The sequence below is a fragment of the Linepithema humile genome, chromosome 7 (genome assembly GCF_040581485.1).
Source record: "Linepithema humile isolate Giens D197 chromosome 7, Lhum_UNIL_v1.0, whole genome shotgun sequence".
In the NCBI taxonomy this organism is placed as follows: Eukaryota; Metazoa; Arthropoda; class Insecta; order Hymenoptera; family Formicidae; genus Linepithema; species Linepithema humile.
In genome coordinates, this window is record NC_090134.1 from 14,431,290 (window position 1) to 14,458,936 (window position 27,647).

The 27,647-nt window shown below is 31.7% G+C and overlaps 1 protein-coding gene across 5 annotated transcripts in view; it reads right to left on the reverse strand.

Moving 5' to 3' along the window:
* Cngl (Cyclic nucleotide-gated ion channel-like) overlaps nucleotides 1-27,647 on the reverse strand; it is a 262,907-nt gene that overhangs the window by 66,819 nt on the left and 168,441 nt on the right. For 4 of the 5 annotated variants that reach the window (XM_067359193.1, XM_067359198.1, XM_067359196.1 and 1 more), the window contains one exon: nucleotides 27,330-27,410. The exons of the other annotated variant lie outside the window; for it this stretch is intronic. In XM_067359193.1, coding sequence (XP_067215294.1) covers nucleotides 27,330-27,410 — 81 coding nt within the window. The remainder of the gene's footprint in view (nucleotides 1-27,329; nucleotides 27,411-27,647) is intronic. 5 annotated transcript variants of the gene reach the window in all.

The following is a 27,647-nucleotide window of genomic DNA, read 5'->3' on the forward strand; positions in this document are numbered from 1 at the left end:
AGACGTTTCTGGATTTTATAATAATGGAAAGATTTTATAATAATTCTCGGAGTTTAATTTTTCGGAAAATTAACGTTTTTTTAGCTTTAAACTTTTAGATTATCAAGAACAATGAAAAATTAATGAGTAAACTAGTGCATAAAATGGGATAAACACTTTGGATAACAAAAAATATTTTTAAATCTTTCTTACCGAGTTATCTCTTTATTATCAAATACGCCAAGAAGCACTGCATCAAGATTGATAAGTGTCAAATTAAGCCATGTCATTAGGACTTCAATTAAATTTGTTATAATACCAAAATGTGTTCAAATATTTATGTAATTAACCCGCTTCTAGATAAGGAGGTCAATCCGCGCTGGACATTCCCAGATAACACACATGTCCAAAATCGGGACATAAGACGTCTTAAAAACGTCATTAAAACGTTTTTTAGACACGGTGTTTAAAAGATGTCTTATGTCCCGATTTTCGACATGCGTGCTGTCTGGGTTGTCTTGCAGTGCTAAGTTCATTTCTTATTGTTTCTTTCAAGTCATTGATAACGCTGAGTGGAATACTTTATCCATTATCATGTTCGACTTGATGTTAAAAGACGTAAAGTCAGTAAGAATATATTAAAAAGTAAAATTATTGAAAATAAGAACAATAAAAAAAAATAAAAATTGCTTTTTTATTTCTAATGTTTTATCACGATATTTGTTAAAATATAAAATAATTAAATAAATAAAGAAAAAAACTGAAAAAAGTGTGTAAAAATGGAATTTGTTTTACACATTTACAAAATTATTGTATTTTCTTTCGGAAATATATACATACGTATATGTATATCCCTGTAAGACTTTTGCCACATAACCGTACCACGGTACAAAACTAGTATCTCTACAAGTACTTTTTAATTAGATAATTATTCATTTTGTTCATTTTTATTACAAGGTAATATTATTGTTATAATTTTTTATGAGGTTAAATTTTCTTCATTTTTTTATGTGACATCTTTATAGAAATATTTACTACTAAAATATTAAAATATTAATATATATTTTTAGAGAATATATGTATGATTTTATTTGGTATAATAAAAAGAATAAGCAAAAATGTATCTTTCTTATTGAAATTTCCAACGACTTTAACTAACCTATGTATCGCAGATATGAAACACCAAACATGCGGGAGCATTCAACAGCGCTATTTCGAAGCTTTTCACGTGTTAATTTACGGAATGGAAAATTCGCGGACAATATTCGCTCGCGTGTTATTGCCGATCGATAAATCGATCAGGAACGTCAATGCATTCCGCGTGACACGGCTTGTCGTTGTGTGATTACCGAGTTGGAATTACATCGAGCATGACGGATACACAATAACTCCACTAAGTCAAGGTTTGCTATTCCGCACTACCGAACAAGTCTGACAACGGATATTATATCGAATTTCCATTTGCCGCAACATTGAACGTCGTACACGCGTTTATTTAACTCATACCGACCATAGTTATGAAGCATACTAGCTGTGCACCTCTTGATTATATTATCGATTATATCTCATCGCCTTGTTGATACTGTATTAAAATCATGCTGTGACTTGTATTTGCTTTGAGAATATTCCGAGTGAGTATTTATTGCGGCTAATTGTAAGAAGAATTGTTATTATTATTCTCGCACAATGAATTTTGCTATCGACATGCCAACACTGTTCTCCATCGGTCGGCAATATCTTTTCTGAACTTATAACTCATTTAATAAGCACATTGCTATCACAGAGGATTATTAATATAACGATATATCGTTCTACATATAAGATTTGTTCCTAGAAGTTGGAATCATTAAGAGATAACGATATCGAAGATTTATGTTATTGCAAAAAGATCGCCTTCACAAATCGTCTGTATTGAAAACGATCCATTTGATTGACCCTTCCGGGACGGAAATATTTCTATTAAAATAACTTACACAAGACCTTGTTTTCCAAGAATTTTCAGAATCGCTTAATTCGATTCAGTTTTAGAATATTCTAAAATTCGAAATGACAAATCTATTATGACGGACTAAATTTTAAAAAATTAGTCCGATTATCGTAAAACCCGGTTTTAGAGGGCTTTTGGGGTCGTTAAATTCAAATGTCATCTCAAATTTTCAAAATTTTAAGATTATATTCAGCAGTCCTGAAAACTTCTTAACATCGAGTTTTAAGATAATTCAACTATTTTTCTTTCTTCTTCATTTAGTTTAGCATATTGAATCCGCCATTTTAAATTTCAAAATTTTGAAGTTATATTTGAAATCAACAAAATCTCCCTAAAACCAAGTTTTAAGATAATCTGATTATTTTTTTCAAATTTAGTCTGAGATTTATATTGGTTTTGCCATTTTGAATTTTGTATTGTCGATCTCAAAGGACCAGGCACTCTTAGCATGGGAATCGGACTTTCTGTCAAATCAAATTTTCAGCGATAAAAGATCTTGGAAGGACCTTTCAATCGAGATAGGGCAAAACCACAGATATCTATATTATAAACACAAAGTAACAGTAACATTAATATTATAATTTCTCACTCAACAATATAATTGTTACGTACAAGGTATGTTATATTGTTGAGTGGGGAATTATAACATTGACGTTATGTTGCTGTTAGCTTGTGTTTACTAGAATAACGAGATCGCTAACTTCCATTGATCTTAAAATTGATACTCGAAAACCATGTAATATGGTGATCGCGCATGCGAAACGTTGGTAGGAAAGTAATGTGGCGGATATCTATGTTGATATCTAATTGGCCAATACGTACACGTATAAACATCATATAGTAATTTATACAGGGTGAGGAAAAAGTACCGAGACACCTAAATAACTTCTGAACGGTTTGAGATATCGGATTGAAATTTACAAGGTTACAATGGTATCACACAATCTATCACATAACACCAAAAACGCCCATTTTGACACCTCCGGGTGGCGGGGGGGGGAGAAAGGGCGAGAAAATTTTAAATGGAATGCGGGGTCAAGTGAGGGTTCGTTTGAAAGAGCTTTTCGAGATGAGAACAACGCGATGTCGCCGAAGTCTCTACGATTTTTTTTTCGCAGAGTTATGATCATTTGAACATTGAGATTTCGCAGTAGCGGAGGGCCCACGACGAGGACGAGAGAAAGACTTTCCGCGGACACGTGTGGATAAAATTGCATGTAGGAAGGCATGTGGGGTGTGCGTGCTTGCGCAGTAATTAACGACTCCAAACCACCTCTGCTGTGTGTGTGTGTGGGGGGGGGGGGGGTAAGTGTGGGTGTGGGTGTGTGCATGTGTGCAAGACCGTCGTGGGCCCTCCGCTACTGCGAAATCTCAATGTTTAAATAATCATAACTCTGCGAAAAAAAATCGTAGAGACTTCGGCGACATCGCGTTGTTCTCATCTCGAAAAGCTCTTTCAAACGAACCCTCACTCGATCCCACATTCCATTTAAAATTTTCTCGCTCTTCCTCCCCCCCGCCATCCGGGGGTGTCAAAATGGGCGTTTTTGGTGTTATGTGATAGATTGTGTGATACCATTGTAACCTTGTAAATTTCAATCCGATATCTCAAACCGTTCAGAAGTTATTTAGGTGTCCCGGTACTTTTTCCTCACTCTGTATATATCATACATAATATCAACCAATTAAAACGTGAATGCTGTTCTACCAATATTACGCATGTGCGTACTGAAAAAAAAGTTTTGTTGTATTATAAGAAATTCTGGTTGATTCTACTAGTACGTTTGTTCAAAAATGGACGAAACAAATTTGTTGTTGGAATTACCAGAAGATTCTGTTAAATTTCATCCTGTTTAAATCTATCAGAATTTCTTGTAAACCTTACAACATCGTGTTGTTAGATTTACAAAACTCTACCAGAATTTCTTGTAAACCTTACCACATTGTGTTGTTAGATTTACAAAACTCTACCAAAATTTCTTGTTAACTTTACTATATCGTTTTGTTAGGTTAACACAACTTTGCAGTTAAAAAACAAGTTCGGATAGATGTGGTTTTTGTAAAATACTAACAATATATTTTGGTTTAAAGTATACTCAATGATGTGATGTTTCCTACCGCCTCCCGGCTCCCGAGCCCGGTAGGAAACATTACATCACTGGTATACATATATTTCATTAAAAAAAAAAAAACACCACGTGATCATAAAACTTTTCGGATGTAAGGCTGATGGCAGAGACTGAGACGTAAGAACTTATGTATGTCGTAATCGTTTCCACACGTATCCACACAATAACCTTTCACGACTTACGTTTTTCTCTGCCTTACCATACGTCCACGACAGACGTCTACGACAAACATAAGTGCTTACTTCTCGTTCTCTGTCATTGGCCTAACTAATATTCCGTAATGGATTCCACGACGCGACGTAAAACTTTAGCGAGCTCAGTTGAGACTGTTCCGACTGCTTAGCGCCATTGCTTCGCGAAAGATCTAATGCGCGCGATACACGCCGCGAGTAGCGAGGACGCAGTAGCAGTGTAACAAATGAACGGCAAACAGTTGATCAACCGTTTAGTGAGTAATGACAAAACTGTTGCAGAGCGCTGCGATTTATGTAAATATAACAAGAAGTTTTGTAGATCCAACAAGAAAACACTTATTCAAATCTTTATAGTAAAGTTAACCAAACGATGTTGATATAAGGTGTAAAATTTTGTGACGATAACCAGAAATTCTGTTTCGTTTGACTAAAATACGGTCAACCAGAAGAATTTTGTTAATATAATAAAACTATTTTTCTCAGTGCGAGAATTTAGTACATTTTGAGGAGAGATTTTGGGCGAGATTTAACGCCCAAGATTTAACACGAGTTAGCGATCAAGTATATAATATAGATGTCTGTGGGCAAAACCCGAGTTTGACAATTTGTTTTCGAAATCGGAATAATCGTTCCCTTATTATCTCCCCCCCCCCCTCCCCCTCCAAGTATAGTATCGTTGGAAAGCTCTAGGCAAAGCTCATACCATATTCGGTGGGGGTAATAAGGGAACGGTTATTCCAATTTCGAAAATGAACCGTCAAACTCGGGTTTCGCTCTATCTCGATTCATCGCTAAAAGTTTGATTCGACAGGAAGTCCGCTTCCCTGCTAAGAGTGCTTGGTCCTTTGATTAACATCAACAAATACCCCTATAGACCAAATTTTTTAAAAATTAGGTGAGTAGTTCAAAAATAAAAGGTGTCTTCTATAGAAAATGCCTGTCCGGAAAGGATTAACAGACGGAATTGATTCGAATTAATGATATTTATAGCACATTAACATCAATTATATTTCACGTAATTAATTTTTTTTTTTTCATTTTTTTTTTCGAAAACTTTTATGTTCAAATACTTAAATGGCAATAGCATCTTTTCGACAAATGAACATTTAAGCCCGATCCACACTATCAGTCCATTCACGCTCCGCTCTCAGTCCGATCAGTTTCTGTTTTCTTTGTATTCTTTTGAAGGATTGTTGCTGGAGCGAGAGCGGAGCGAGACCGGACGAAAACTTAAATGTTACCCATAGTATGGATACATACATTATAAACAATGGAAGAATATTTGATCGGACTGAGAGCGAAGCGTGAGCGGATCGATAGTGTGGATTGGGCCTTATGCATCTTTCAATTTTTATCATTATTGTTATTATTTGTCATTCTGTTAGTATTATTAATTTGTTATTATTAAAATCAATTTTGATTTTTCATACATGCTTTATTACAAATTATTCTATTAGTGTTACCTTATCATTTTTTGCGGCACCACTGATGTGCTTTATCTAATTTATGTATTTCGAATTATTCACAAGTCGATGAATACTAATGGATACGTACACGTGTGATGTAATACAACATTAATTAAAACCTATCTCGCTGCCCTATTTTGCGTTCAATTTTAGACGATCAAATCATAATCAAGAGGTGAGTAAATGAAAACGATTTTTAACACTTACCAAGTATATTTGCATTATTATATTTGCATTATAGTAAAATTGACAGTTGTTTTTAAGAAAATTAATATCAAGTTTTTATTTTATATACAGGCACTTATAAGCGCCGTGTCTAAAAATATCATAATTAATAAAAAAATTGATATAAAAGTAAAATTCGAATAAAAAAATGTTTAAAATATAAAATAAATATTTTATTTAAATTGAAAAAAATAAAACATTACTTTATTACATTGTTTTAAAAGTATTATGAAAAATATATTCACAAACGTATTTTTATATAAAACTACGATAAGATTTAAAGATTTAAATTTTAGATAAAACTACACAGAGCAGATAACTTAACAATTTGTGCACAGTTGCTGCGTTTTCTATTAAAAATTTTTATTATTTTAAACTATTTTTTCCGTGGTTTTGTTTATCAAAATAATAATACGTTTTGTCATATAAGTGTAAAATAAAATTATATACCTTTACTTTAAATAGTTATATACATATAAACAATATTTTAAAATACAGTATTTTAATTTGAAAAATTGGTATTTACTGAACTCTTTCGTGTGTAAACTTAGGCATTTCCCTCTTACCATCTGCCCCGCAAAGTACCGAGTAAGCATTAATTAGACTAACCTCTATTAAACGCAATAATGATTTAATAATGTCGCGTACAGTGCCTGTTTGTTTCCCAGTTATTAATAACAAGTAAATTCGAAGTCGCAAATTCCTCTTAGGTCTCGAGAAGAAACCAATTACATCGATATGGAAATATATTTGCCTGTGCAATTTTCTATTATAGTTCTACATTCAACATTGATTTATCGAACTCTATTATGCAAATTCTTAATAACAAAGATGTTATTAAGGATTATTTTTAACAAAATAAAAGAGAGGATAGTTCCCTATAAATGCTCTAATCTTGCAATAACAGAAAAACTTTGTTTATTATTATTGTTCTTGTTATTTAGCTATTTCTTTCTTTTTTCTTCATAAAGAAAATATTATAAAATTGTATCAAAGAGAGAAAATATAATTTTTATGTCGAGCGTAACCATAGCTGATTGCGACTCTGACGGATGATATAGGTCAACGGAACTCGAGAATGCTATCTTGTCCTCTGGGGACAAACAAATACCCAATGCCATAATGGAAATGTCGATAAAAGTATAAAAACAAAGTTTGTAAAATCCTACAAATAACGTTTATTTTAGTCTTCGGATTTTTCTCAAAATCATCTACAGTTTAATACAATTAAAAAAAGACTACGAAAATGTGCACAACTGACACAAACTGATAAAGTTATGATTGCGCGCCGTATAATACGCGTGCAACGAGTATATTATATTTATCAATTTTATTGATATCAGAGAGAGTTATACTTATCAATTTCAATTTTTTATTGTATGCGATTACGATTATTGATGCAAAAAATGAATAAAATTTCAAACAATTACAAATATCGCTAAAGTCCATCCAGAAGAAATGGAACATTCGCGTAGGTATATTCAAATTAGCCTCGAGAATACACTGTCGTGACCGCAAGAGAGACGATTAATGCAAGACGTAATGCAAGACTTTGTTAGACTTTTTTTCTACTACTGACTGCAGGGATAACATTTTAACCAAGTCTCTGCTATCCTAAACACAGCATGTTTTATTGCCTATACGTCTAGGCCTCTCACAAAACTAATAAAGCTCGACCATTTTTTTCAGCAATCTGTTAAAGGCTTTTATGAAAAAGACCAAAAATTTAGACGTTACAAGTACTTGCCATTAACCTCTTTCCACATTGATACACTTTGAAGGTCAAAGCAAATTTTCAACTACCATAACTTAAAGACAACTAAATTTTAGAAGAGAAATAAATAATTTTAAGATTATCTATAATGTAGTTCTTTAAAACTATTTCTATAAAAGTTTTATATAGAAACCGTTAGAAATTATACATATAAACTTTATATTATAAAAGTTTTTGTGTTATAAAACAATGATTTGAAATAATACAAAATTGCATTATTGTATTAATACAATAACTTATTAGAACTTATAACTTATAACTTATTAAAACAAAACAGATTTAGCTCAAATTACAAAAAATTCTCGATATCACTTTCCCCCACTCTGACGCATTCTTGTATTTTTTTATTTTTTTTGTAATTTCAGCTAAATCTGTTTTGTTTTAATAAGTTATAAGTTATAAGTTCCAATAAGTTATCGTATTAATACAATAATGCAATTTTGTATCATTTCAAATCATTGTTCTATTATCTAAATAAAAGTACTTTGTATTGTTTAGATGTATTTTCCTCGAAAACCGTTAGCTTTTACGAAATCAAACAAGAGTACCTTTTTTTAGAAAAACATGTAAAGAATCTAAAAAAAAATTAAAAAATTAAAAAATGTATCAAATTCAAAATTTTGAAGGTTAGAAGGCTTAAAGGTGATCCGATCCTGACTCTCTGACGTGGTATCAAGAAATCTATCATGGTATTTTAAAAATCTTTACTTAATATAAAAATAATTATTACACATTATTAAAGTCTACAAAGTAGTATAAAAGTTATTTAAGAAAAACGCTTCTCAAATTTTAACTTTGAAAACAAATATTTCAGTAAAGATGCATTGTAGAAAAAAATTTTATAGGAACTTATGGGGTTATTTTTATCTGTTCTACATGTCCACAAGAGATTGCCCACCTTTACCGAAACACCCTGTATAATTATAATAACATAAACATTTTACAATAATTGTTAATATAATTAATAAAAATAATTTTTACATTAATCTAAGTATAAATCTGATAGACTATTATAAAGTTTTAATGATCTTCCTTATCATGGAAATCTTACTGTTCACGAAACATTGAGAGCCACAAATCGACAATATAAAATAACAAGTTCCTAATGTGAACGATTTGTTATACAACACAGTATTCATCATTTTCGTACGATCAATTAAAAACCAAGTTTTATTATGAAGTTTTTTTGGGAAGATTATAGTATCTATGGTTTTAAACCAACGCTCGGAATTAGTTGCACATTTCGGGCCAATTCAAGAGACGACGCCTCCTGTTCCCCCACTACCGCCCGGCCGCCGGCAGTCGAGCCGCCGATAGCTCTGGCGCAGGAGCGTTTTATATAAGAAATAGGCTCGGTTGTTGAGGCACCTCTCAAAAAATAGTAATATTTTCTTTGCTACATAAATAATGTTTATTTTTATTAATAATTAAATATATATATTATGTATTAATGAAAATAAACATTATTTATGTAGTGAAAAAAATGTTACAATTTCCTGAAAGATGCCTAAACAATCCAGCCTATTTCTAATATAAAACGCTCCTGAACCAGAACTATCGGCGGCTCGGCCGCCAGCGGCCGGGCGGTAGTGGGGAGACAGGAGGCGTCGTCTCCAGAATCGGCCCGAAATGTGCAACTAATTCCGAGCGCTGTTTTAAACCATCACAAGCACTTGTTTCACAGTTTTAACAATTACGACGGAATAACAAAAAATTGGTCGTTTTCGGTTACACTTCGCGAATGTCTTCGCTTTTACATCAATCGTTAAATCGATCATCGTATAAATCAGGTTCTACTCTTCTCAATTCGTATGCTTCAGAAATGTCTAAAAATTGGTGCAAAGTTGCCTATAGGATAGGGACACTTTGCACTACCCTTTGCATTCCCATCACTCAGAGTGATTAATTTATCTTGATGAAAAAATTACATCCATACAAGTTGCTATGCACCATTACAGTTCAGGAAAAGTACCAGCTATATCAACAAAGACATTAATCTAGATGGAGAACACGATAAATAAAATCGAGAGCCGAAGCCGGGTGTTAGTTGCTTGTTAATCTTCTTTATTGTTACATATGCAAATACGTTTTGGTCAATTTTCTGATCATCTTTACAAGTGATAATTGTCCAATTATTAAAAATTATGAGGTCAAAACTAAAATTTAACACAAATACAATCAATCTTTTTAATTTTATTTAATTTAACCGGATTAGGATAAATTATCTAGAACATACCTCTGAGATTGTGAAAACCAGAATCAGATGTGAATGTGTCATGTGTCTATTGTAAGACGTTCTGTGGACAATTGTGTAGATCTTTTGATAACAATAATGATGGGACCAGGAGAAAAGAGAAGTGAGAAGGAAATACCGAGGAGAGGAGATGGATAGGAAAAGACATATGTGCTGTTTTAAAATTGAGAATTATAACATTAGATATAGATTGAGTACTGACAAACAAGAATCAGGAAGGAGATCAGTGTCGCTCTGTTTATTGAGACCGTAGTTTTGTTTCTTAATGTGTAACATTTCGAATGTTAGTCTCTTGTAGAATTTGTATTTTAGTCTTTCTCTTATGTTATCTCTTATCTATAAAGGCTTATCTACAATGTGCTCTTTGCTTCCTGTTTTTTGCTTTTTGTCTTATCTTTTTGCCTCTTTGAGCACTGTTTTACCGATAATCATGTTTCTTGTCACGTGTTTCTTGTTTCTTACGAAGTTCGTCAACTTTTATCTCGAGCGACAGAAAACAAAGAAACATCGTATGACAACAATGGTATCGGATATTTATTTATTTTATTTAATCGATATTCATAGTTTATACATTAAAATTATCTTAAAATATTACCTTAAACATCATTAGTCAATAAGAGTGCTGTTGAATATTGATCTATGATTAATCAATGTAAAATAACATTTTTCTTCGGAAATTCAGAAGAAACAAATTGTACATGACAATGTTTCACAGTTCCATATGACGAAAGTACAAGAAACACACAACAAAAAGCAGAAGGCACAAAACAAGACGCAAAAAGCACATTGTAGATGAGCCTTAAAAGTGGTAGTGACAGTCATGGGAGGGAGTTTTAAGAGGGAAAAGTTTTTTATCATATCTTATGTGAGAGATCTGTCTCAGAAAAATTATCTTCGATAACCAAAAAACATGGTTTTAAATTAATTTTTTCTTGTGCAAAGAACTTCATTAAAACTCTTAAAAACAAATTAGATAGAATATCTCACAACTGTGTGATTTACAAGATCTTTTGTAGCGATTGTGAAGCTACTTATATTAGGCAGACAAAAAGACAATTAGGTACAAGAGTCCAGGAACACAAAAATGATATCAAAAAGAGTTCTTCTCCCGCAGTGATTTCTAATCATCGCTTGGAATTAAACTATCAATTCAATTAGAATGGGGTTGAGATACTTGACGATGAGAAATCTTACTACAGGAGACTAACATCCGAAGTGTTGCACAGTAAGAAACAAAACTATTATATAACTATTATATAACGTATAAGAACATTCGCCCGGCAAGCGGAAGACCCGGGTTCAATTCCCGGCTTAGCCACTCGCGCCCTGATATTTTTTCTCTCTTCCTTTCTTTCCAATAATTCCTATACGTACATTAAGTTTCTCGATATATGAGAACAATGTACTTAAAATTTCGTACATTTTAGGTATCTCGATCTGAGATCGGTGTACAATCTAACTGTCTCATGTAGACTAATTTACTAATTTCTTTAAGAAAAATTAAACATTTAGCACTAACATCCTGCGACGGCTCTTAATGCCATTCCATTATATTTCTCGTTTGTTATTATATAACGGTTTCAAAATAGCAACACTGATCTCCTTTCGTTTCACAATCTCAAAGGTATGTTCTAGATCAAGGCTCGGAATTATTTCATCTTTTCGGCCGATTCTCGTGGTATACGCCTCCTTTCCTCTCCTTACCGCGCGCGCGGCAGCCGCTTGGGCCAGCGCTGCCGAGCGTTAGGAGCGGCGCTATCCGATTAATGTTAAAAAAATTTATTAAAAATATTTTTTTCCTTAATAGCAATAGTACCTTATGGGTGACGTGGAAATCTATGGAAATATTTCCACATAATAAATTTAAAAATAAAAAAAATATTTTTAATAAATTTTTTTAACTTTTAATGATCAAGGAAGAAGAACCTAACATTTATCGGATAACGCCGCTCCTAACGCTCGGCGGCGCTGGCCCTAGCGGCTGTCGCGCGCGCGGTAAGGAGAGGAAAAGAGGCGTATACCACGAGAATCGGCCGAAAAGATGAAATAATCCTGAGCTTTGTTCTAGATAATTTATTCTAGTCCGGTTAAATTAAAAAAATTGATTGTATTTGCGTTAAATTTTAGTTTTAGTCTCATGTAATTTTTAATAATTGGACAATTGCCACTTGTACTGAAGATGATCAAAAAATTGACCGAAATGTATTTGCATATGTAACAATAAAGAAGATTAACAAGCAACTAACACCCGGCTTCGACTCTCAATTCTTGATTCCCAATATAATTTATTTAACACGAGCCTATATATCTATACAAATTACATGTAAATATTAAAATTAGAAGCATAAATTTTATAATAAAATTAGAGAAAGTAAAAATCAAAGTGTAAAGAAAATCTAACACGTCGCGATTACACAAGGTGTAAAATAACTCCAGACAAAACTTAAAAACGGCCTCTTCACAAAATATCACTTATATTTTTCTATCTTTTGATGTATTAAAAAACGCAAGCCGTCCACACTTAAAAGAATACATACAGAATGTAAGACATATTAACTTACTATCCGATAATACAATGGGTCGCTGATAGCAGATGATTTTCTGGGTATAACTTTGAACTGCCTTCCACAATGCTTTCACTCAAATAACCAAACAGACAATATCTTGCAAAGAATAAATAGCTACAGTCCTCTCTGAGATAGACAGAAGTGTACTCTATCTATGCTAACAAACCTTCAAGATTAATACAGACTTATGTCCCTAAGACGTTGGCAACATTTTATCAGACATACAAAGTAATCTCGTAACATGCAAAATATCCCTAAATTACGGTAACTAAAATTAATTCCTTTATAAAAAAATGTTTTAGATATTTTTGACAAAAATATATAAAAAAATACATTATAATTTAGAATAATAAATTAACAGATGAATAAAGTAATAAAAGTTCGTATGCAATGAACAAATAAACATAATTGCGCAATATGGAATCAACTCTATATTACTTCTAAAGTTAAATATAAATAATTACAAATATAATTCTACTTTTAAAAAAATACAAAAGATATAACAAATTATACTATAAAAGCAAATTAATATTTCTTACTTTTATAAAATGTTTTTCAAAAAGAGTATAGCTAAGGAATTGGTTTTCGAAAATTTATTTGTTTTCTTATCTCAGAAAAAAGGAGGGAAATTTTAAATAGCTACAACTTTGCAATAAATAATTGTATCAAGTATAAAAAAGCATTTTAAAGCTCTAAATCTCTACTTGTAAATTGACTTTTTTCCCATTATAATTATCATTATTTTTTTTGTTAATGTAATTAACAAAACCGGTGGTATTTCCTCTGTTTCTCACAAAACCGTTTTATAATAATGACAAATTTTTTTAATTAAAAGAAAATGTTTTTATTTGTTATAATTATAATCTTTTCGATACTCGATACAATTATTTATTGCAAAGTTACAGCTATTTGAAATTAGCCTTATTTTTGACGAAAAACAAGTAATCTCCTAATTGTTTTGAGTAGTGTATATTGCCTGACTATCATACAATTATATGATGTAATAATTTAATCTAAATTACGTAATTTAGCATAAACTTAGTTAGTAATTATGTAAAAATAAATCATCTTTTTGAAAAATAAGATATTTAGCAATTTATGAGCACAATATCATATAAATAGAATCGATAACAATGTTACAAATTTTAACCAATTTTTTGTATTTTTGTCATAAAAAGTCGTTCTTTAATACAGAGCTCGGAATTATTTCATCTTTTCGACCGATTCTCGTGGTATACACCTCCTTTCGCCTATATGAAGTTAGCCCCCCATTTTTCGATTTTGAATATTTTTTTAGTTGTTCCAGGTTGTTCTACGTTTGTTCTATATTGTTCCAAAGTTATGAACAAAAAAATCGAAAAACATGACGGGAAAAGCAAAAAAACGATTTATTTTTGTGGCCACCCATTTTTTTTTAAATTCAAATTTTTTTGCTGTTCTGGATTGTTCTAATTGTTCTAAACATTGTTCTAAAATATTAATCCCCCTAAAAAAGAATTTAAAAAGATATAGCAAAAAATAGCATTAAGCGTCCAAATAGTATTTTTACATTTATCGCTATTATTATATTATGTTTTGACACCAAATTACATATTTAAGCTAAAAACGAATAGAACAACCCAGAACAACTCTCAGTTTCACCAGAACAAACATATAAAAGGCACTTTACTCTTGAAGGTAGAGAATTATTTTGTCTTTTTCGACCGATAATGTTACACCAGCGACACTAAAACCTGGAACAATGAGAAATAGACACAGAACAATCCGGAACAACTCTCAGTTTTGTCAGAACAAACGTTTAAAGAGCACTTTACTCTTGAAGGTAGAGAATTATTTTGTCTTTTTCGACCGATAATGTTACACCAGCGACACTAAAACCTGGAACAATGAGAAATAGACACAGAACAATCCGGAACAACTCTCAGTTTTGTCAGAACAAACGTTTAAAGAGCACTTTACTCTTGAAGGTAGAGAATTATTTTGTCTTTTTCGACCGATAATGTTACACCAGCGACACTAAAACCTGGAACAATGAGAAATAGACACAGAACAATCCGGAACAACTCTCAGTTTTGTCAGAACAAACGTTTAAAGAGCACTTTACTCTTGAAGGTAGAGAATTATTTTGTCTTTTTCGACCGATAATGTTACATCAGCGATTAGTGTCGATTAGTGTTTTTTTTGAATTTTTTTATTTTTTTAAATATAAGAGTAAAGTGCTCTTTATACGTTTGTTTTGACAAAACTGAGAGTTGTTCCGGATTGTTCTGTGTCTATTTCTCATTGTTCCAGGTTTTAGTGTCGCTGGTGTAACATTATCGGTCGAAAAAGACAAAATAATTCTCTACCTTCAAGAGTAAAGTGCTCTTTAAACGTTTGTTCTGACAAAACTGAGAGTTGTTCCGGATTGTTCTGTGTCTATTTCTCATTGTTCCAGGTTTTAGTGTCGCTGGTATAACATTATCGGTCGAAAAAGACAAAATAATTCTCTACCTTCAAGAGTAAAGTGCCTTTTATATGTTTGTTCTGGTGAAACTGAGAGTTGTTCTGGGTTGTTCTATTCGTTTTTAGCTTAAATATGTAATTTGGTGTCAAAACATAATATAATAATAGCGATAAATGTAAAAATACTATTTGGACGCTTAATGCTATTTTTTGCTATATCTTTTTAAATTCTTTTTTAGGGGGATTAATATTTTAGAACAATGTTTAGAACAATTAGAACAATCCAGAACAGCAAAAAAATTTGAATTTAAAAAAAAATGGGTGGCCACAAAAATAAATCGTTTTTTTGCTTTTCCCGTCATGTTTTTCGATTTTTTTGTTCATAACTTTGGAACAATATAGAACAAACGTAGAACAACCTGGAACAACTAAAAAAATATTCAAAATCGAAAAATGGGGGGCTAACTTCATATAGGCCCTCCTTCCTCTCCTTACCGCGCGTGCCGCAGCCGCTAGGGTCAGCGCCGCCGAGCGTTAGGAGCGGCACTATCCGATAAATGTTGCGTTCTTCTCCCTTGATCATTAAAAGTTAAAAAAATTTATTAAAAATATTTTTTTTATTTTTAAATTTATGTGGAATATTATGTGGAATATTATGTGGAAATATTTCAATAGATTTGCACGCTACCCATGAGGTATTATTGCTATTAAGGAAAAAAATATTTTTAATAAATTTTTTTAACTTTAATCGGATGCGCCACTCCTAACGCTTGGCGGTGCTGACCCTAGCGGCTGCCGCGCGCGCGGTAAGGAGAGGAAAGGAAGCGTATACTACGAGAATCGGCCGAAAAGATGAAATAATTCCGAGCTCTGCTTTAGTAAATCAAGTGCATTGAATATGAATCTGACTTTAAAAACTGTCTATCACGTCAAGTTTCTGAGAAAATAGACGTTTAAGTCCACAAAAAAATGCACTTTTTGCCATATTTGTAAATTCGTAACACATGAACCAGATTGGCTAGTAACTTTAAAAAGGTCTGAAATTGAAGCTTAAACTGAAGTACACTACCAAATTTATAGAACAAAATAGCAAAATCTCACATCCAACAAATTTTTGAGTAAATCCCTGTTAGGGACAGAAAATAATAAAAATTGTAGAATTCAAAATTGATCAACAATTATGATGACAATCCCAGTTTCACCATAGTTCTAAATGTATAAAGTTTGTTTAAAAATGACATTTTTTTATCTGTGTTGCACTTAACCATGTAGATATCGCATTATAAGCGTTAAGTTTATTATGTAATTCTTTGCGATTTGTACACTGATAACGGCCGAAACAAATGTGCCAAAACTTTTTGTACATTAATTAATAATTGAATTATAATATTGAGCACTGTTAATTAATAAGTTAATTATAATATTGAGCACTGTAATCCAGCTCTGGCTCTAGTAGCTTCTTATTATTTTAAACTATTAGCAACACTGGCGTAACTTCAAAGGAGGATGTTAAATATAGGTCGATTTTGGCCCATGATGTGGAACCAAAACTACAAATGATTTCTTATAGATTTCATACCGTAGAATCACGTGGTAAAGTTTGTTTTCCTCCAGACACCGGGGAAAGTACGGAAAAATTGAAAAAAGACCATGAAAAATGGAATTTTTCGAGCTGGTTGAAGCTTGGAACATTCCTGCAGCGATTTTAAAAAAATGATTTGTCGCTCTTGTCCTTTTGCAGGGAGGAAGTTCTGAGGCCCTCACATGACATACAAAAAAGACCGATCCGATACATGCGTCGGAAGACACCCTTAGCTTGACGAGAATCGTTTAAGTAATTTTGGGGGTGGTTTTTCGGGTATAAGGGTGTTTTCCGACGCATGTATCGGATCGGTCTTTTTGTCATGTGAGGGCCTCAGAACTTCCTCCCTGCGAAAGGACAAGAGCGACAAATCATTTTTTTTAAATTGCTGCAGGAATGTTCCAAGCTTCAACCAGCTCGGAAAATTCCATTTTTCATGGTCTTTTTTCAATTTTTCCGTACTTTCCCCGGTGTCTGGAGGAAAACAAACTTTACCACGTGATTCTACGGTATAAAATCTATAAGAAATCATTTGTAGTTTTGGTTCCAAAACTATGGGTTCATGGGCCAAAATCGATTTATATTTAACATCCTCCTTTGGACGCGAGGGCATGATCTTTTGAAGGCCCTGTCATTGAAAACAGTAGTTATAATACATTTTCCTTAGTAATTAGGTTAGGCTTAGGCGGTTTAAATATCATAAAGTAAAAAACCAATTATGTACCTATACACTATATTTCTTTTAAATAATAAACAATGCAGAAAACAAAATACAAAAACGTTAATGAATAGTTTTAAGTTTAGAGAAAGAAAAATGATATGATTGTGCTTTACAGCTTTCTTCTCGACTTTGCGTTAGCGAACGACTGAATTATTTCGTCTGTATGAAGATTCTTCGCCTTGCGTTTTTCGATGGATATAATACTTAGATTTGACAAGCGATGTTGAGACATTGTGCTTCTTAGATAATTTTTAATCATTTTTAATTTGGAATGATGCTCGCTCTGCGTGAACAACTGTTACAGGAAGGGTGAGAAACAATATACAGTCTGTACAGAGATCGGAAAAATTTGCAGTTAGTAAATGATTCTCTACTATTAAAAATTTTGCTAGATCATGTATTGATTTAAGTTCACCGAGTTTATTTCCGAATATAGTTTTTAACTATATAATTTGGTTTGCAAGATTTACTGACAAATTATCTGCATACATTTGAGCTAGCTTTAAAGCACTGTTCAAGCTGTTCTTCAGTTAAAATGCAAATATTTTGAGGAATAATAGGTGAAAAGAAATTTGCAATTTTATTTAAACTTTGAAAACGTGTTTTCAATTGCGAAATCATTATATCCATTTTTCTATAAAAAATCTGCGTCTGAAAATATTTTCTTGCATCCGATAATCTTCCGTCAAAATTTAATTCGTCTACAAATTTCGGAACTTCTCTTCTCCGATATAGTGGGCAGTGCGGTTGTCAGCGCACAACACAGCGGAGCGCGAGCGTTGATCAGACCAATCAACTTGTAACATAAATTTGTAAATAAATTTGTAAATTTATCTTACCACCATTTGTTAAAAGTTTGAAAAAATTATATTTAAATTCTAAATTTAATCTTCAAATGTTGTTATCACAGTTTTATAAACAGAACGTTTTAAAATCTTGGCTTACTACAATAACAGAGTATCAGAAACAGAGCGGAACGTAAAGTGCAACTGCAATACAAATTCGGAAATACGGAATTTTTTTAATTTTTAATTTAACTGTCAAATAATTAGATTATATTTCAAGTAATAGCATTAATCGATAAAATAAGATTTTCTTTTGTCTTAAGTTTAATCAAGTCATTTCTGATAGATTTTTTTAGCGCTGACGAATCTGACCGTAAAAATGGCGTACACTCAAAAAAATGATCTTGCAATAATAGCTAAAATTTTCTAGGTGTAAAAAATTAACTAAAACAGATAAATGATTAGCAACTGTTGTGATATTGCATATGTAATTACTTAATCAGTTTAGATGACAGAAACAGAATATATATCTGTATTGTTTGTGAACTATAAAAAAAAAGTTTCTCTAAAGCACCTATCTATATAAGATCAATCACGTGTTAGATCATATATCAATCACGTGTTAGAAAGTTTGATTGAAATAAACAGAAAAAATCAACAGTGCAAACAAATGAATTTATGATCTGCACATCTAACAGTTTATATGACGCGCCCAATTTGTCTAGCTCTTTTAAAATAGATATTAGCTGCGATATCTAGAAATCTAACTACATCAGCGAAACATTTTTCTTAGTGTATCACGATCACGCCGCGTGTGGCGCATGCAACACGTACTGCGTAAAATTTCGTGCCAGCGCCCATCGTGTAGTACATGTTGATACCGGTTCAGACAAAGGGACAGCGCATATTAAACACATAGGCGAATCGTGCTTCGAGTTTGTGTCTCATTTGGGTGTTTGTGAAAGTTTTACTGTGGAAGAAGTTTGACCGTGACGGTTGTGTGTGTAATAATGTCAGATGATAACATTTTTATCGAATTGACGACTAGAGATTTATTAAAAACATGGAATCTCGAGCAATATGCATCGGCGTTTGAAAGTAAGAATATAATTATTTACTTGATTAAATATTATAATTAGATTAGATATCAATTGCATTAATTTTTTGCACTATCGTTAAAATAAATTAGTGTCTTTCACATGCCATTATTTATTTTTTAAGCAAGTATGTTAATAAAAAAACCGTCAAAATTTTTCCTGCTTTATAATATATCAACAAATAGTTATAAATTTTTGTCATATTGCTTATACTTTAGCTGTAAAACAACAGCTTCGATGTGCTTACCAATTTATAGCTCAAAAGGGTCTTTATAATATATTACAAGTAGGGCCTGAAGAGAAATCAAATTCTTTTAATTTATCTGTTCCTTTTCTTCCAAAAAGTTTTTCTGATAACTTTAAGCAACACACTTTCGTTATTTTTAAAGGAATTTTATATAAAAAGGGAATGTGCATAGCAATAGGAATAGATGATGAAAATGGGCCTGAATTTGGTACTATTTCCTCAATTCTAGTAAATAATAATAATAATATCTGTTTCGTATGCAATGTCCTTTTTTGTACAATGTACAATGAACATTTTCATTGTTATAGTGTTTGTAATACTGCTAAAATAATAGCAATTTTAATTACTGATCTTTTACATTATTTACCTTTGTTATATTGTAAAGGCAGTGATGGAAAACAATATGTCACACTGCATCATTTACTGTAGCAATAAAAATATGTATTTGATAATGTTTATACACATATATATATATATATATATATATATATATATATAAATATATATGTATAAACATTAACATTATATAAAACACTAACATTATATGATATAAAACATTAACATATATAAAAGATTGAAAACACATTGAAAATAAATGTATTCTTTTTCATAAGATATTAGTATTTTTATTAGTGCCTATTAGTATTTATATATGTATTTTTCAATATATGTATTTTTCAATACATATATAATTATAAATCTTTCTTTTTAGTTATCTATCCTGTGTCCAGAGACTGATCCTGTTACTGATATATATATAGGAAGAAAAAGTATTAATAGTCAGACTTTATTTCTTTCTACGCACAAATTGTTTGAGAAGCCAAATTACTACAATATATAAAAATACATATTTAATATATGTACCTACAATATAAATAATGAAACTAGAAAGATAGCCTATAGCCATAGTAATTAGACTTCCCATTATTTATGAGTAGAAAAAGATTAACTATAGTTTAGATTATTATATTCTACAGAAGTGATATATTTGATTAAATAATTATATTCTAGATGTCACAGTTAACTTTTTTTAAATTACAGCTAAATTAATTTTATATACTTTTAGTGTACTGAATTTAGTATATTGAATTTATTAGAAAAAGATGTGTTAACCAATGCATTATAATAAATTTATTAAAATGCATTGCTTAACACATCTTTTTCTAATAAATTCAATTATAAAATATTGTATAGGTACACTAAAAGTTTATAAAATTAATTTAGCTGTAGTTAAAAAAAAGTTAGCTATGACATCTAGAATATATTGTCACATTATCTCGATGCTGCAGTTATAATCGATAGCTACTCATAAAGATTGTTCTAGCTGTATTATCAAAACTCATTTATACTATACAGTAAGTAATATTTAGCTACAGTATTAATACTCATTTATACTATGCAGTGAGCAATATTTAGTTGTACTGCTAAAACTCATTTATATCATGCAATGAATAACATTTAGCAATGGTACCTAAATTTTTCAGAAGCTATTGCTAGAACATTACTGCTATAAATTCTATATGTGACAAACAATGTTTTCACAGATACGAAAAATAGCGATACATTCTTGTTGCAATATCTAGAAATCTAACTACATCAGCGAAATATTTTTTTGAGTGTATTACGTCAAGTTTTTGAGAAAACCTCACAATTAGTCAAAGTTGCTAAAATAGGCGTTTTTAATACTTTTGCGTGAGTTATATCTTTCGATAGAGATCTACTGGAAACGACTTATAGAATGTCAAGGCAAATGGTATTGGACAGTGTAATTAAAAATAAAATTAAACAAGTTATTGTCAACTTGACTTTGATATGTTTCAAGGGCCCCAACGACCTGGGGCCGCAGCCCCCTCTGCCCCCTCCCCCCCCCCCGGTAGTTACGCCACTGATTAGCAATCACTTTTGTAACAATAATTATGCAAACTGCTACATTCCTGCGATTAAAATAAAATCAAATCAAAAATACTGTTTGCATTGTGTATTCCGCATTTCAAGAATAAAAATAGTTAGCTCTCGAGTGGCTTAACAATATTCACCAATGTTGCGTGGATATTTATATCCTAAACACTTGTCTGACGTAAGTCGCCTTTGCTCGACATTTGGCGTAAAAAATATCTTGTCATGGAAATATCTCGTTTGTGATGAATCGCGGTATTCGTTTCGATCAACCTGTCGGAAATATATGCTATTGATATGTCCTTTCGACATCGATATGTCCTTCCGCGTGATATCGCTGCTATCGTATTATCGGTCGCATTCAGCGAACGTATATTTATAGTTCAATAATTTAAAAAAAATTTAATCAGGTCTGTCTAGAATACTAAAGTTTTACATAAGACAACGTATAAAACAAAAGTAGAAAAATTTAAGAAATTTTGTAATAGTAATTGAAAGCAATTGAACAAGACAAATGTGTCCTTGAAAACTAGAATGTTGAAATGTGAAGCGAAAAATTATATAATCATATACTATTGTCATTCAACAGTCCACTGTCTTTACTAAACACAACCATTGTTATATGGCATCCATCCCAGCAGATTGGCAAACAAAGAGTAATTAACTACAATATGACTGCATATTTAGACCGAGCTAGCCATATCTCGTATTCACGAGAATGAGTAATGGGTCCGTGTGCGTTGATTTGTCGTCCGCGACCAGATTATTCCGACAAAGCAAACAAATTCTCATTCGAAAGATCTCTTTACGAACGCTATCAATAGAAGATTAATCATAAAGCAGAAAAACATAAATTAGAATAAGCATGACAAAAAGTTTCACTTATTTTTATATTGTTTATGTCTTTTTATTTTTTTATTTACTAAAATACTTGTTTACTAAAATATTATTAATCGCGCGTTACATGCGCGGTACTTATCCTTGAGAATATATTTTTAAATAAATTATTCTTAAAAATAAGATTACAAGATTACCTTTACATATAAATAATTGATTCACTGAGAAAAATGTTCTGTTTGATTCAACAAACCGTCTTTTCAACGAAACAAGACAAGATTCTGGTTGAATCTACATTTGGTAGACCAGATCTTGGTTGATTCTGATCTACCAAAATCTTGTTGCATTAATAGGAATTCTAGTAGATTCAACCAGAATCTAGTTCGATTAGCTCGTAATCAAACAGATTGTTGAATCTACCAGATTCTGGTTGAATTTACCAGAATCTTTTTGCATTAATAAAAATTCTGGTAGATTCAACCAGAATCTGTCTGTTTCGTCGAAAATCAAACAAACGGTTTGTTAAATCAAACAAAACATTTTTCTCAGTGTTGAAAAAAATCTAGAATTTTCATCAAAAAAGGAGGGTTGTATTATATTAAACTACAATATATACGTCTAACTAAAAAAAAAAATGTGTGATATTTGGTACTATAATTGCAAAAAAGTAAAATAATTATAATCAGAATACTCATTTTTATAAGAACTGTTACTATAATGTTAACAATAATAACCTTATACGCATAGTGACGCCAATCATAAAACCAACATAAAAATTCTACTGTAAGTTATATAATGATTTTAATTATAAATATATAGTAAAATAATACGTTTTACTATACAAATTTTGTTTTGAATTATAACAATCATACAATATGGTTATATAAATAATAATATGATTATAATGATTGTAGCAATGTTGAATTAGTTAAGTGAATTAATTTGTATAGTTAGAACACTTCAAAATATGTGGGTGACGCTGAAAAACACCATAAATTGTAGTAAGATGATAGTTACTGCACCCAAAATCATGTTTTTCTCTCATTGTTAGTGTATACATATACAGACGCGAAAAGTTTCGACTTTTTATTAAATTTTTCAATGAATTTCATTGAATAACCCACTATTTTTTTCGTTCGTAGCTTCACTAAAAAAAATAATCTTGCAACTACAGCAAAAATTTTTTGGTGCGAAAAATTAACTAAAGTAGATAAATGATTAGCAAATACTGTGATATCGAATATGTTTGGCACTTAATCAATCTAAATGACAGAGACAGAATTTATATCTAAACTATTTGTGAAATTTAGAAAGAAAGTTTTTCTACCGCGCCTATTTATGTGTAAAGCCAATAGTTGTTATAAAGTTTGACTGTGGTACACAAAAAGACTAGCGGCGAGAGACAAATGAATATACCTCCATAGCAAAAAAAAGCCACAGTGACATTACAATAGACTTACAATAGAGTCACAAGGTTACAGAAAAATTGAGATGTTATTGTCACATTATCAGAAAGTTACAGTGATATCATTAGTTACAGTCGTGGTGATATCATCATAATATGACATCAAATGCTGGAGAAATATTACAACAATCCAAAAACAGTATTTAGTCATTAGTTCGTTTGCTTGCCGCTATGTGACGCATTATGCGCTATCTATCTCGTATTTAAGTTTTAATCATGAGAATTATATTAAACTTGCAAAAGGCAGCTAATAATATTAAAGATGTAATAACTTTCTATCAGTTTAATATCTGAATCCAAACACGGAATTTAGATAGACTGATTGTTCAAAAATTAAGTAGATAAATATCTATTTCTTATTTTATATTTTTATTTTATTTTTTATATCACAATGATGTTATAGCGACATTATATCTGTGATAGAGCAGACATTCATATGTCCATGATTTCATTATGACATATTTAAGCGTCACAGAGAAATATCATTATGATATCACTGTGATTTGTTTTGCTATGGGGGTATGATCATCACATCTAACATAATTTGTATAATGCACCCGTTATAATCGGCAGCTATATTTCTCACAAGAAATATAGCTCGTTCTAGCTACAGTATCAAAACTCATTTACTCAATGCAATTATTATTTTTTGGCAATGAGATCTAAATTTTCTAGAAGATATTGCTAGAATGTTGCTGTTATAAATTTTAGATGTGACAAACAATATTTTAGCACATACAAAAAATAGCGATACATTTTTGTTGTGACACCTAGAAATCTACCTACATCAGCAAAACATTTTTTTCAGTGTTATGACTGCTCATTATCAGAAAATTTGCGTCATTTTTTAAAAACGATTTTGTAACGAATGCATCACATTATCAGCTTTGTCCTTCTCTTCTTTCCTCGCTTTCAGACTCGATAAAATGTCTCGACGGCAACTCATCAATCACTTTGAATCCGCGGTAAATTACACAGAGACGTTTCCGACTACGTTTCACCGTGACAATATACTTCTTCGCTAATAGTAATGTAGAATACTCACATTTTAAATAGATACATTTTACGGTTTCTTATACATACATATACTGTAATTTTATACTAAATGCTATTTTTTAATAATTCATATACCTACCGATGTGGAAAAGAAATTTTGAGATCACTGATTACGAATCTGATGTTAAAATTGAAAAATTGAAAATAGTGAATCCAATATGGCGGCTATCAATTTCACATATATGTAATTAATATTTACATATATTTCAAAACTTTAATCAGCTATATTAGATCCGTCATTTTCAATTTTCAATTCTAACTTCAGATTCGTAATCAGTAACCTTAAAACTTTTTGTAGATACTAATTGTAAGTTTAATGTTAAATTAGAAAAATATGTTTTTTTTTTTACAAAAACGTTACAACGTTTTTGTGATCCTCTAAAGTTTAAATTATTTATAACTCAGCTTAAAAAAACAATTGAGGGCTATTTTAAAGGCAAAAGTTAGTACTTTAAGACAGTCTGACAGTCAAACATTAAAAAGCAAAAATATTTTGTTTAATATAACGTTGTAAATATGATCAAAATTGCTTTTTTAGATCTTTTGATAAAATTTTCTCAAAAATCTGATGTAATAGGCAATTTTTAAAGCCAGATTAGAATTTTCCTAGATGTCCAAAAATCTAGGAAAACTCACTCTTATTTCTCAAACAACCAAACTATGCAGGATAGTATTATTAAACATTTATGCAGCAAGTATATTCTCGCAACTAGATACATTTTATCCTAAGTACATATTTCAAGTGAAGTGAAGTAGCCTTTACATATGTATATCAAACTGCGCGTAACATGGATGATGGACGTTTCCGATCATCGTTACGATATCTATTTATCGATACCTGAAGTAATTGCCGGAGAACAGACTACGCATGAGCTTCCGCTTTATCGTCAAAGAGTCAGTCGCGTCCGGGGATCATGAATATTCCTCCGATTTGCCCACTTTATTGTCCTACTGTGTACGCGCGTGTCTCGTGTACACGCGACGCATAAATTACCTCTCGCCTCTCGCACGGTCGGTCGATAACCCGGCTGAACGCAATATCGTTACGAAACAAACCTCCCCCGCAGTCGATGTCGTTTTCTCCCCTTTTCAAATTATTTTCTTCACAAATTATTTTCTTCATCACAACTTGAGGTATTTCACGAAGGTCAGTTAGTTGATATGCTCGTAAAAATATTCTCATATTTTTTTACATTACATCGTGGAAAGAAACGCGTTTGCGTTTTTTCTTTAAGAAGTTTGCACTTGTGTATATAGCTTAACTGTAAAAATATGTACAGGATATATTTGTAATAATATTTTGGTATTAATAGACGGCGAGAAATAAATAATTATACAATAATGGAGAAAGAATATTCAATGATAACAGTTATTCGGACAAGTATTCGTTAAAATAATATCTGAAAACGATCGATTTAACACTCATCTAATATCCTCTTGAAATAAAACAAATGATTCAACATAGAATTTGCATCATTTGGTAACCATGTTTATATGTACGTAATGACGCAATAATAGTGTGTGTAAATTAATCAATGTGAACTTGTTATTACTTCTATGTTTCTGCTGCCTGCAAATTATTGTTTCTGTTCGCATCTGCAGGGAGCAAAATCTGAGTGTCAAAACACGGTACTGTTTGGAAGATAAACACTGACCTAAATAGATATTATCATGTAATATTCGCGTTCTTCGATAAGCTTGAAATTATTCATTTCTAAGAGAAAATTTCACCTATTACATCTGCTCCATAAAGACTTGTCCTTATAAATACAGTTCAGGTTCAGGAAAAAGCACATTGTTTGTCTATCTAATTGCATGACGTAGATTTCACGATGCAATATAAATTCTCGGTGTAATAATAGCGTATTCGTGCAGCCGCGCGGATAATTCATTATACTGAAAAATAACGTCTTGACAAGAGACAGTTTGCGATGCCATTTTAATATCATTCTGCCAGTGAATTAAATCGCGCAATTCACCGGTGCTTCATAACGAGCTATCTCGACGCTTCTATCATTTTTCAAACAAATATCTTGTTCGTCGCAATATAATGTTGTAAATGGAAAACACTTTGCCTCTCCTTTCTATAAGACTCGCTATTACACTCGAATTTTATTCGCTTTGCTCCTTTCCGTAAAATTCAACCGCGGTAAATGGCTTCCACTTGCCTTTGTTTCCTCTCTAACGTTTAGTTTACTGATTCAGTGGAATTCACAACTGTTTCCGATCATTATTTTCTCCATGAGTAAATAATTCTTGTAATTAGAAAATTCTATTTTTTAATTTGTTCATATAGACATTGTCTTTCTTTGATGTTAAGAGTTATTTTTACTTTTACCTTTTCACTATCTTAATCTTTTTTCTCTCTTTTATAAGATATTTTCCCTCACTGCACACACATTGCTGCATACGCACGTACTCACGCTCGTTCTTACTTTTACTTTACTTTTATATTCTTTTTTATTCTCATCCTGCCCCCCCCCCCTCCTCCCCCCTCCCCCCTCCTCTCACACACACACTCTCTCTCTCTCTCTCTCTCCTGCCTTTCTCTCATCCTTTCGCTCTCTTTCCCTTTCCTTTTCCCGTTCTCTTATCGTTTTTGTTCTGGAAACGATACAGATACCCTCCGTTATGCTTGAACTGCAGAAGCCGGGACAGTCGGCCACGACGAGCGAGGCTCCGGGGATTGCCGCCCGCTACGATTCTGCCAACACAATAATAACAAGGCCGCTTCACGAGTCTAATTTCTAGGCATCTAAGTTCACTAGAAACTAACTTAAGAGACAATGGAATCATTGATGATTATGTATTACGCGCCAAGTTGCACATGTTTCGTCGAAATACTATCAAAAAGACATAAAATTCCAGCAAGTAAAACATATAAATATACCAATACTCATTGCGCGATGTCGCTTTTATCTATGCACATATATTTTACTTT